Source organism: Coffea eugenioides, chromosome 8 (genome assembly GCF_003713205.1).
Source record: "Coffea eugenioides isolate CCC68of chromosome 8, Ceug_1.0, whole genome shotgun sequence".
NCBI classification, from domain to species: domain Eukaryota; kingdom Viridiplantae; phylum Streptophyta; class Magnoliopsida; order Gentianales; family Rubiaceae; genus Coffea; species Coffea eugenioides.
Genome location: NC_040042.1, coordinates 27,724,975 through 27,737,128, shown reverse-complemented (window position 1 = coordinate 27,737,128; position 12,154 = coordinate 27,724,975). Strand labels below are relative to the sequence as shown.

Genomic DNA, 12,154 nt, shown 5'->3' with positions numbered 1-12,154 from the left:
TTACTCTCTCCTATTAACCAAGTGCAGCAGCACTATTTGCTACAACAGTGCTTACGACGCAACCATGACAGTCATGCATCTTGTGATCCTTCTGTGCATGACGCCTTCGGTGGAACTACAGTGACTTACCCATCTAGACCTAGCTAGCAACCTTCAATACTCTTGCACCTCTACTCACCAAAACCTGCCTTATTTATTGCGTAACTGCAAACCGAACCATCACAGCAGTTGTGCCTCATCTTTCTCCTGGACTTCTTTGTTGGTCACCTGTGTCCCTTCCACCGCTACCGCATGCTTGTGGTGCAAATGCTTGTCCTCTCCATTCGCCTGAGTCGCTCCACCCCGTACCAATTTCAATTGATTTTTCCAGCGATTCATCCAAACAATTTTCCATATGATCATCATGAACTGCTGTGTTGTGCGAATTCTTTTTGTATGGGCATGTTCGTTGGTTGTGGCCTGCCTGCAATCTTCAACCCATATATCACATGTCAAATCATTTGTGACTGCAAGTAACCACGTCAACTAAGCACATTGCTAACATTACACCACTTCAACTTTCTTGCACTGCCAATAACTTTGTATACTTTGTATGCACTTTCAATTATGTGTTTATTTGCTACTGTTCAAAAATACCCACATAATAATTATTACCTTCACTGTCCACTTCATGTATTTTATCAATTAACAAATTGCTTATAACTACGTATGCATTTTCGATAGTACCTGCAATAACCACACTTTCTTTTCTTCTTTGTTTCTCCATGCTTGTGATCACCTTTACACCGGGACACCCTGGGATCTAACAGCCCGAATGTTCTTCTACTTCTATCGTTCATCACTCTTGAATCCATTGCAAATCCGTCTCCCCCATATCCACTTTCAATCCACTTCTCCTTTAGGTCCACAGAATGCTTGTCAAACATCTGCTGCAGGTCATTAAACGCATCATCCATGTAGGACGCATAGTAACACATACTATTACAGCTCGACTTTAAAGTGCCATATCTGGCCATTTGTGTCAGCTGTTCGTCTGCAACAAATGCTTTCATTCCATTATTAGTACTGTAAACTCCCTTTGTCAACCGCTTCGAAATGCATGCTTCTGGGATCCTGTTCATTCCTTCTACCACCATCACGCGAAACATGTGAGCACAAGGAATCCCCTTTGACTCGAATTTCATGCAAGAGCAGATTAGCTTCTCCATTGACCTATCATAAACCACCCTCCAACTAATTTCGTGTCCACCATATTTCGAGTAATAATATGTACGACTCCCTCCATCCTCGCTCCAGCCCTCAGAAATTAGAAGTCCCTGCCTGTTCAAATGCTTCCTCACCATGAAGAACACATTCCTTGTAAACACCACCGCTGCGCTCCCCTCTAATTCGGGCAGGATTGTGGTTAAGACTGGTTTTGTGTTTTCGCTTGTGTGAACTGCTTTGCTCTCAGTATGTCGAAGCCATGCTATTGCCAAATCAAAACTTCTAACGAATTCATATAGTCGCATTTTTTCATTCAAGTACTCATTCAAAAAAGCATTCATTTTCTCACACCTTTGAGTGCTTCTCATACCTGCAAAAAAATGACCGCGTAAATAGGCCTCTGCCCATAACCTTCTCCTACGGTACAACTTCTTCACCCACTCATTCTCTACCACCCCACATTCATTAACTAACCTAGCCCAGCGATCCTCAAACTCAAGAGTGCTAAACTTTCTCGCCATCAGGTCATACAACCTGTTATTAAACTCCTCGCAGCGAATATTACTCCGTGCATTCCTATGCAAGTGCCACGAACATAGCCTGTGACAAGCATCCGGGAGAAGATTCTTTATCGCTCTTCGCATTGCACTGTCCCCATCTGTCATCACTGCTACTGGCTTTCTACCTTTCATAGCCTCTACAAATGTACTTAGCACCCATTCATATGTTTCAATCCTCTCATCTGATAACAGTGCACAGCCGAAAATAGTACTGTTCAAATGGTTGTTTACCCCTGCAAGTACAACTAGTGGCTTGCGGTATTTATTTGTTTTGTATGTTGTATCAAACACCAATACATCTCCAAATACACTGAAGTCCACACGAGATTTAGAATCTGCCCAAAACAACCTTGCCAATTTTCCTTCGTTATCTACATGATATTTATAAAAGAACATGTCATCGGCATCCTTCTTCGCTGCCAAGAACCCAAGTGCCCCTTCTGCATCGCCATTAAAAATATCTTTTCTACGTTCCTCGTCCATTCGGTTATACAGATCCTTAATGCAAAATCCCACGTTACTATACCCTCCGGCTTTGATAACAAAATGTTTCATTATCTGGCATATTCTGGCCCCAACCAACTTTAGACTTTTTGCCTGCGCATATTCTGCATCGCTCACTTTTCTATATGACCTAAGGTGTTGCACACTTGCCTCTGATGCCAGCGGGTGATTGTGCTCCATAATGAAACGTGTCACCACATACTTTACCGATTCTGTGTCATATTTCACGCGAAAGCAAGCCCCACACCCGGTCCTTCTGATTGCTTTTGCTTTTCTTTTCCGGTCTTCATAATTAAACCACTTTTCATTCCTATAACCTTCACAGCAACATACCCATTTTCTAAATCTTGAAATGCCATCTTCATCTCGTTTGGCATTACTTTTACGAATCCCAAATCCGCTTAGTTTCGCATACAAATTATAAAATTCCCCAGCTTCTTCCGTGTCAAATGTTAATTTCATTACGTCATCCACGCCTATTGCGCCCACCAATTCATCTGCCTCCTCATCTTCGTGTCCTCCTATTGAACCACCGCTTTCTTCACTGCATGTGTCTCGGTCACACTCAGGTTCTTGGTTAAGGTCAAATGACATTAACCTGCCGCAACCATCCATCCCCATTTTTCCCTTCTCTGTTTCCTGCACCATGTCATGAGTTTTAAGCACCCCATCCTGCCCCATACTTACAACCCCTGTGTGGTTGTTCAATGCTTTTTCTAACCATGGTCGCTTAACATTTTTTTTTCAGCCTCCCCATATGCTTTCGTTTGTAACATAAATACTGATCGTCTACTAATGGAACAAAACATATATACACGATCATTTCACTTAACAAACCATACTTTACCTCACAACTTTCACAAAATGCAGACGATAAACATTACTCTAACATTCATATACACAGTTTTTATAAGTGTGGCTGATGCAATTATATCAACCTTTAGCACAAAATACCACTATCGACATGCATTTTCATTAACACCAACAAACTCAACCTCTACTGTGTGTTTCTTTAATTCTTTTCACATAACCATGCGCAATGCAGTATGGGGGCCATTATCGATGTCCACACGGCCATCCAAATCACTCTATTTTAAGACTTTAGTCCTGTTACAACGTCTTCTTCACGTCTTCACTCATTTCTGCTTAATTTCCTTTACACTATTTAATACAAATTAGAGGACCAACATTTCCTACGTACGTACACAAAGCTCCGTGCACAAATAAACTGCGATAATTTCCCGGTTTCGTTACATCTTCGTTCGAAGACGCAGGGTCTTACACCCCGTACTTCGTATTCCTTATTCCTCTATCATTACCTCTTACAAGAACTGTAGAAATCACCCTAGTAGACGTACATGTGTTTTACTCGTTATTTTACTCCATTTTTCAAAGTTATGGAAAAACTCAAAAAAGTACTCACCTTTGATTTCTCTGCTTCTGTTCCACGCCGCTGCATTCTGTCACCACAGCTTCGCAAGGGCCTTCCTCAGATATATCTACCGTCACCGCCTGCGCCTAAATTTACGCCAGTAGACACCACCTCTGTCTATTCCGCCTTGACTTCTTCTTTACCAAATTTTTGCCTTCGATTCCGACGTCACCACCTGTCTTCAAACACACGCATCACTGCGGGCCCCAACATGGCTGTGTGTTTAGTACCTAATATGCTTCCTCTTCGGTGGCCCCAGCATGGCTTTGGTTAGTACTGCTTTCTCTTTTTCTTCGATGTTTTATACAACAGAACCGACACCGGCTGTTAATTTTTATGCTTTCCGATCAAAAATTTTGTATTCTACGAAATTGGGTTCTCTTGAACGTCTGATGGACGAAAGCCGTAAACAGCAGGTCGTTTATAAGACAACCGTTTTAACTAAATTTTATCCCATTACCCAACATTTGTATTTAAGGCACGTTGGGTACTCTGTCACTGTAATGGTTGAAAGGCACAAAGAGCTGGTCTTTTACTCACCAACGGGTTTAATTTCTTTTTATCCGATAAATCAGTCTGTCTTTATGCCACCTTCGGTATTATGTTGTTGTAATGGAAGAGAGCCAAGGGGAGCTGAAACTTTTAAACTGGGACACCCGTTTGAATATAAGATTGACCAATCCAAAATGGATTTAATCTTTAGTTGTAGTGCAGGAAAGCCATAAAGAGTTGGCTATTTATTCTAAAATGCATTCCAATATGGGTACTGCGTTGTTATTATGGACGAAAGAGTTGAAAATTGGGGTTGTTTTAATAAAGTTAACGGGTTTTTTTTTACTCCTTACCCCATTATATTTATGTTAATTCCGTTTCACCCCAATACATTTCCAACATTTGCCGTACGCTACATTCACCGCGGTTATAGGTCACCACTTACTTTTTTAGAAACATTCCCTTCATCTCCGTACATGTCAGGTTGCTACGTGCCAGCTTCTTTGCCATATAATTTACTTTCCACACCTGTCTTTGAAATATGTGAATACACTACAGAATTTACCTTGAGAATAGATGGATGAAGAAAAGCAAGTGGCAGAGTTGAAGGCTGACGGCAACCCGCCCCGAGGACAAAGATTCCAAATTCACATAAAAGCGACAGGATACATGCTTGAAACCGACACCGCTTCAGTGGACTCAAAGAACACGTGGTTGAAATGGTTGGAGATAAAAGCAATAAAAGAAAGAAAAGAAAATACAAAAAGACCCTACCCAGCAGATCTTTATCTCAGCTGAAGGCCTTCTGAAATTGATTCAAAAGTCTTCTAACCTTAAATGGCCATAACATACCTTATTTGAGATATTTTATTACTCGCTCCGTTCTATTGAAATTATTATACTTTTTATTTTAAAATATTTTAAAATATTTGTTATTTTAAAAAAATCAAAACACTTTTAATCTCCCTTTTCAATATAGTCATTCTTTTTAATCATATACATATTACCATTCAAATTTAAATTTTGAATTTGTGAGAGTAAAATTAGAAAAAAAAGCACAAATATCACAATCAAACCATTATTTTTAAAAAGTTGAATTCCTAAAACATGACTAAATAATTAGGATGGAGGGAGTATAATTTACTCTTACAGTGAAGGTCATCATGTTTGTTCCCCTTCATCACTTTTAGTTATTTTTGTAAAATTTAAAGTTGGTTATCCTCTATAGAGTTTTGCCGAAAGGGTGAAAAAAAAAAGGAAGTTAACCAGGAAGAAAGTTAACGGAGTTTAATGCTATTAACCCTGTGAACAATCATAAGAGTACTTCTCAAATCACATTCAAACTAGAAATGGTTATGTTTGTCATCAAGACAAAATGACAGAACAAATAAAATGATCCAAGGCATTCAAACACAAATAGGGCTTCATGTGTCGGTCTCGAAGGAGGATTTGACCAAATGCATTGAACCAAAAAGCAAAAAAGTGAAAAATAATACATCCATGGGATGCTTAACATTTAGAACAGTTCAAATACCAAACCAGATTTTCCCAACTTTTCTTCCATAATCTTCTTGTAACGTTCTGCCATGGAATTATTGAGAAAATTTTTCCAATCTCCAACTTCTCCCTTTCTGAAAAAGGAGCGAGCCTTAACCTTAACAGTTGAAGATTTAACAACACCATTCTTGTTCACCTCCAAATTCTTGAGATTCTCTAAGCTACAAAGCTTAACTATTTCTTCGACTACACCATTTTCAACTTCCTCTGCAGAAAAAGGAAATCCCAAGAACTCTGCTAGCATCTTTACGTGAGAAGTTGCATCTATTTTGAGATCCTCGTACTTGAGAAACACCACCTTTTGAACATCATTTAGGCTTGCATTCCAGTACCCCTCAGCATGATCCCAAACGGGACCAAAAGGGTATAAGCCTTTGCAAAATAATTCAACAGCTTCATCAATAGGAAGTGCTTTTTGCTGATCTTCACTACTATTTTCAAGCAAAAAGTGCCAGAGAGACATGAACTGATCCAAAGGGTTTCTACATATATAAATTATGCGACATTTGGTATTCAAAATTGATTGAGGAAGGGCATGGTAGGGTAGATGCGTTGAGAAAACTCTTGGACATGAGAAGGCCTCAAGATCAGGATTTTCGGAATTCAGAAATAAGCCAAACTCCATGGATCTTACAAGATCATGAGGATTGGTGATGAGGAGAGGGCTCTCTGGTATTGTGCACTTCTTGCGGTTGATGATGCTAAAGCTTAGTGATTTTAGCCAAGTGGTGCCTGATTTAGGGATGGATGCTAAGATAATGTCGGAATCCTTAGCTTTGAAGTTTCTTTGAAAGAAAATTGTGGATTTAAGCACTGCTCCTGGACACCAAAAATTGTTGTAGTAGTATAGCCACCGGCCATCCCAGTTTACTTCTTTAGGAATTGTTTGTAGCAATTCTTGAAATTCATCCATATCCTCTACAACTTTGGTTGAGGATGAAGGACGGAGTATTGGAGTTTCTTCCATGGAAAAGTAAAGTGGATGGATATCAGCAAGGCAGGATTTGTTGAATCCAACAATACCACATATATAAAACTTGTTCAATAATGGGATGTTGTGGGGGTCGCCTCAATAATTCCTTATCCGCAGTGGATTACAATTTGGATTACACTCTCTAGAGTGTAATCTATATATCACATCAACATTTCACTATTCTCTCTTTTATTATACTCTCATTCACAATGAGTTAAACTCTACACAGTATAATAGCATGAATCCACAAACATATCAAATATGTATTTTAATAATTTAAAAATAAATTATTCAATTTCATTAGAATTTTTTTACTTTTTAGATTTTGTATTTGCTAAAAGATAATATTATTAATTTGTGACTTTTAATAATATATATTTTTTGTCTCTGAAAAATAATACATTGGTATTTTCTAAAAATTATACATTGGAATTGGAATTGGAAAATTTGGGAAATTTGGGTAATTTTGAAAATTTTGGTGGTTTTGATTTTTGAAGAGAATGAAATTTCTATATTTGGAGCATTTAACATATTTCTGAAATTACTAAAATTCTCGTCCATAATGACAAAATATTGAAATTTTAAAAAATTATGTAAAGAGGTTGAAGACAATGAATAGGGGAGTAGGAGAAATAATGGAGTAGGAGATTGTGACGTGAAATAAAAAAAAATGTCTTGTGTACTTATAGGGAGAAAACTAAAATGTCTGTTGTAAAATGGCCAGAAAATGACCGTTTTAATTTCAATGTCCGTTGTAGTTGCTCTTATGCTATACATCGTTTTAATTTCAATCTTTACAGTCTTGGGATTGATAAACAAAAGGACAATCCTATAGTGCCTATAGTTATGGTAACGATATTAGGAAAACCTGCTATTATAGGTTTCTATTACCTTTAGTGACATATCAAAATTTTTAGCGACCTTTTAAATATTATATTAAAATAATTAATATTAACTTTAGTAAGTTTTTAATTAAAACTAGTAAGTATATGCCTGAAAGATAAGTTTTAGTCAGAAACAGAAATTTACACTTTGAGTAATTTAATTTACTTATTATTTGACAAAATTTACTTTTTTTAAAATTAAACTTACTAATACTAAAATTAAAAAATTTACATATTTAAGTAAGAAAATCACCGGTTTTTTAAAACGATTTTGGGTTATCACATCTCTCTAAAGTTGCTTGCATTCCTTTTATTTTCTTCTCACCTCATGATATGATGGAATAGAAATTTTTTCCTGGCAAGATTACAACAGTTCTGATCGAGAATCGCCGGACGGATTCAAGAACGAAGATTTTGACTCTCACTGGATGCCGTTTAAAGGCCCTTCCAGCAAGGTATAGTTGCAAACAAAATGATTTGTGTTTTTGTTATTCCACTGAAAATTGAATATTCTTTTGCATATTCATTATTCCTTTTTGTTTTTGTTTTGAATTCATCGTAGTTTTAGATGACAATAAAGGAGAGGCATTTGCCAGTGAATTGAAAATTGTACCCTTCGAATTTTGTGCATCTTCTGTTCCTTCTTATTTAAGTTTTATACATCTTCTGGCAATGACTCCCACTGGATGCCGTTTAAAGGCCCTTCCAGCAAGGTATAGTTGCAAACAAAATGATGGTAGTAGTATGTCGTTGTTCATGTGAAAAGTGGTTAATTTGGGAATGCATATAAGGTGTTTGGTGAAATGTCCAAAAGAAATTTGTATGATATGATTGATGCCTGTACGGGGTTAGAAAGCACCGAACAACTTGATTAAAACCACAATTGACGAATTTGAGTTACGCCAGCCAACTTGTACTAGGAAACAAAAATGTCAAATGCACTTCATCATTTATTGGTAAGAATTGATACTTTAATTTTACAATAAGTTTGGTTAACCTATAAATGAGGTTAATGTAATTAAACCCCAAAAGTATTAACCGCTCCTTCTTTTTATTCTTTTATTTTTTTTATTTTTTAATAACTCAGTTTCAGTCTTGTGCTCCGCAACTTTTTGCTTGCATGATTTAGATCAGAAAGAATAAATCCACATAATCAAATGTTATGGAGTTCTCTTTACGTGGTGATTACTTAGGAAGCTTATTTAGCAGTTGGAAATGTTATTTGCTCTACTTGAAACTGCAGTTGCTATGATTTGAAGTGGTTTCAATCTTTTCTCTGCCCGTACCTGTTCCAAAATGGAATGGTTTTTTAAAGTTATGTTCTTGTAGTTAAATCACATGTCTTACATATTTTTATTGCTTGAATGGCTGTACTGTAATCGTTTGTAAGAATCCATTCTGTACACAAAGAAGCAACGTTGTACAAGATGAAGGCTTCATCAATTAAGCTTTGCCTTTGATCAATTTAATATTTGGTATGTGTGTGAGAATAAATTAGTATACAATAAATTAGAGCGTGAACTATATTTGGGAACTTTGGAATTTCCCTGGTTTGAAAAACCAGCCAAACAATGTATTTCAATTGATCATAGTTCCAAATCCATTCAACTGAATGATTTATTGAATTCAAATCCACCGACCCAAACAAAGTAATTTATTTGTCAAATGCAACAAGCATTTTAACTTCAAACTATGCAGTGTTTTCATTAGGCATACAAAAGTTTGATTTTATGCATAATTTAAGAGGACAAGTTGACTGCACTAATTTGTTTGGTAATTTCTATTTCTTCAAGACTAAATGAAAAAATCAGATGATAAAACTATTAAATAAATTATTTAAACCTATGGATGCATCCTTCAACTATGAACCAAGTTTCCACTTTGATTTTTGAATTTTTAGATAGGACCCTTTAATTCCTAAAGTATAAAGTATAATTAGTACACTATGATACAATGTTATTTTAACAACAAAATTTTTTTTTTACTAAAAGTCTGAAATATCCATGACATACGTATGAGGAATATTTTACCGTATTTGTATCTCACATCTAATCATGAAAGTTAATTTGAGAAAAAATATTTTTGACAATAGAATTATTTTGAATTTAGTCAACAAGTTGAGATTTTTTAAACAATAAAAGTGAAATATTTTGGGAACTTAGTTGTTTATTTTCCCATAATTAAAAATTGCTACATTTTAGCAATTGTTGCCATTGACTTTTCATTCTGTAGACTAATTTTTATCAATGCAATATTGGTTTTATTAACAATCATTGAAGTTCCATTGATCCGAGGATGGGCATTTTATTGCTATTATTTTATATGTAAATATTTAACCTAAGTAATAAAATAAATAATAGCTACTTAAAAAAAAAGGAAATTGGTGTACAATTGATTGTGGTGTAAAATATTAGTATACAATTAACTAGAGTTTGAAATGGAATTAAATTCATTTAGTATTTTACTGCTAACAACTTTGACCCCATTTAATGGTTAAACAAAAAATAAAAGAGACGTAGAGACTGGATTGATTCCTTAGTGTGAAAATGAAAAGTTCTTCTAAACTAATGCTACATAAAATTCTGGATGCATATGAAATTAGAAATGTGATAACTTTACAATTCATTCTCATTCATGATGAATTTCTTCGATTCTATTCTGGATGCATATGAAATTAGAAATGTGATAACTTTACAATTCATTCTCATTCATGATGAATTTCTTCGATTCTATATAGAATCGCAATTTTTTTCGTTCAGCATGAAAACATTCTTTTTTTGTCATATTGATGGCTTTTGCTTTTAAGATTATCTACATGTCGGTGGTTAGTATTATTGACAAGGTTAGAGGTCATGGAAAATGTTACTAATTTTAGGAGAAATTATGTATTGTAAAAATGGTTTAATAATTTTCTATTAAGCATAACTACTGTATACAAAAGGAAAAGATATTTGATTTTATTTTGCTTTGATTAGAAGAACTTGTACTAGTAATAAAGGAAATTTCAATTCAACAATCAACGTGCACATGATTACAGTAATTTTTTAGTCATTTAGACTAATATATGCCATAAAGTAGTCAGATTTAGTCGTTTGTGAATTCATAATTTTAACAGTTTACATAAAATTCATCTATAAAAAATTATGATTATTATAAAATGACCTTTTATAATAATTTACTTACCATTTGCCAATAAAAAAAGAGTTTGATAGAAAACATATGGATACAAATCCATAATGTAAATGATACAAAGTATGTTTGAAAGTCACAGAACTTAACATATGGGTAATTTTACTATAATTTTCAAAGATTATGCTATGTTAATACAACTTTAATTTTTATACTTGTGACCCAGAAAATAAATTTATTAAGATTTTACCATTTTATTAAATTCATAGGCATTAATATATGAAAATTGCGTACTATTTTATTATATTCATAGGTGTCCATATATGGAAATTGTGATGTATAGATAAGTGCAATTCTATATATAACTCGAAAGATTTGTTGTTACTGTCATCCAAACTTTCTAACCTTTCACAAATTCAAAAATAATTCAAAATTTATAATATGACAAATTATTCTTACATATTTTATAAGGTGATATGCAACCAAAAAAGTTTTCATAGTATATCTAAAATGCTTAAAACATATAACATTTATAAATGATATGTACAATTGTGTATCATACATTTACATTACGAGTAATTACTAACTATAATACTAAGCTACAATTATTAATAAAAAATCTTAGCATTATTTCAAATAAACTTCCTAATACTTGTTTCATATAAGTTTCTTTAAGTAAAATAGTAAATTTATGCCACAAACTAGTAAGTTTTGATGATTAACCATATTTACTATTCTATCAACAATATTTACTATTAATCTATAAAAACTTACTATTATTTGAACTAAACTTACTCTCCAAAAAGTAAGTTTCAGATATAGAGTAGTTATTTGCTTCAAAAAAAAAAGTAAGTTCCATATTTATTCAAATTTACTTTTTGAGACATAAAAGTTACTAATTTCTTGAGTTAACTTACTACTTTTAATATAAAACTTACTAACCATATTTTTAGGTACTATTTTATTTAGATGACCAGTACAACAGGTAATCAAATGGTCGCTAAAAATGTTTTTACCTGTTATATCTGGTAAAAACAGTTTCATTACCATAACGCTTGTGTACTTATAGGGAGAAAACTAAAATGTCTGTTGTAAAATGGCCAGAAAATGACCGTTTTAATTTCAATGTCCGTTGTAGTTGCTCTTATGCTATACATCGTTTTAATTTCAATCTTTACAGTCTTGGGATTGATAAACAAAAATATTACACTTAATGATTGATCGCTTGCCAACAAATTTACCGCGAATCGCTGTTTGTCTTATATGATTCGGAGCAGAATGGTCATCTTAGAAAAATGGAAGAAGCCAAAATTAGGAAGTGATGCTTCGCTGAAAACTCTGGCAGTGGACAATCTTAATTACCTATCGCTTGCTCATCCAATCTTGTCAGTTTGAAATAGATCTTAGTATAATACTA

General features: G+C 34.4%; 2 protein-coding genes across 2 annotated transcripts; both read right to left on the bottom strand.

Moving 5' to 3' along the window:
* Positions 1 to 219: 219 nt before the first annotated feature.
* Positions 220 to 2,951, bottom strand: LOC113780476 (protein FAR1-RELATED SEQUENCE 5-like). The gene is made up of 2 exons (XM_027326274.1): positions 727 to 2,951; positions 220 to 463 (listed from the first exon to the last, which is right to left on the bottom strand). Exons 1-2 carry the CDS (start codon positions 2,949 to 2,951, stop codon positions 220 to 222), a joined length of 2,469 nt encoding a protein of 822 aa, XP_027182075.1.
* A 2,759-nt stretch (positions 2,952 to 5,710) lies between these two features.
* Positions 5,711 to 6,664, bottom strand: LOC113780475 (cytosolic sulfotransferase 15-like). Its single transcript, XM_027326273.1, has one exon. It carries the CDS (start codon positions 6,662 to 6,664, stop codon positions 5,711 to 5,713), a length of 954 nt encoding a protein of 317 aa, XP_027182074.1.
* Positions 6,665 to 12,154: the final 5,490 nt, after the last annotated feature.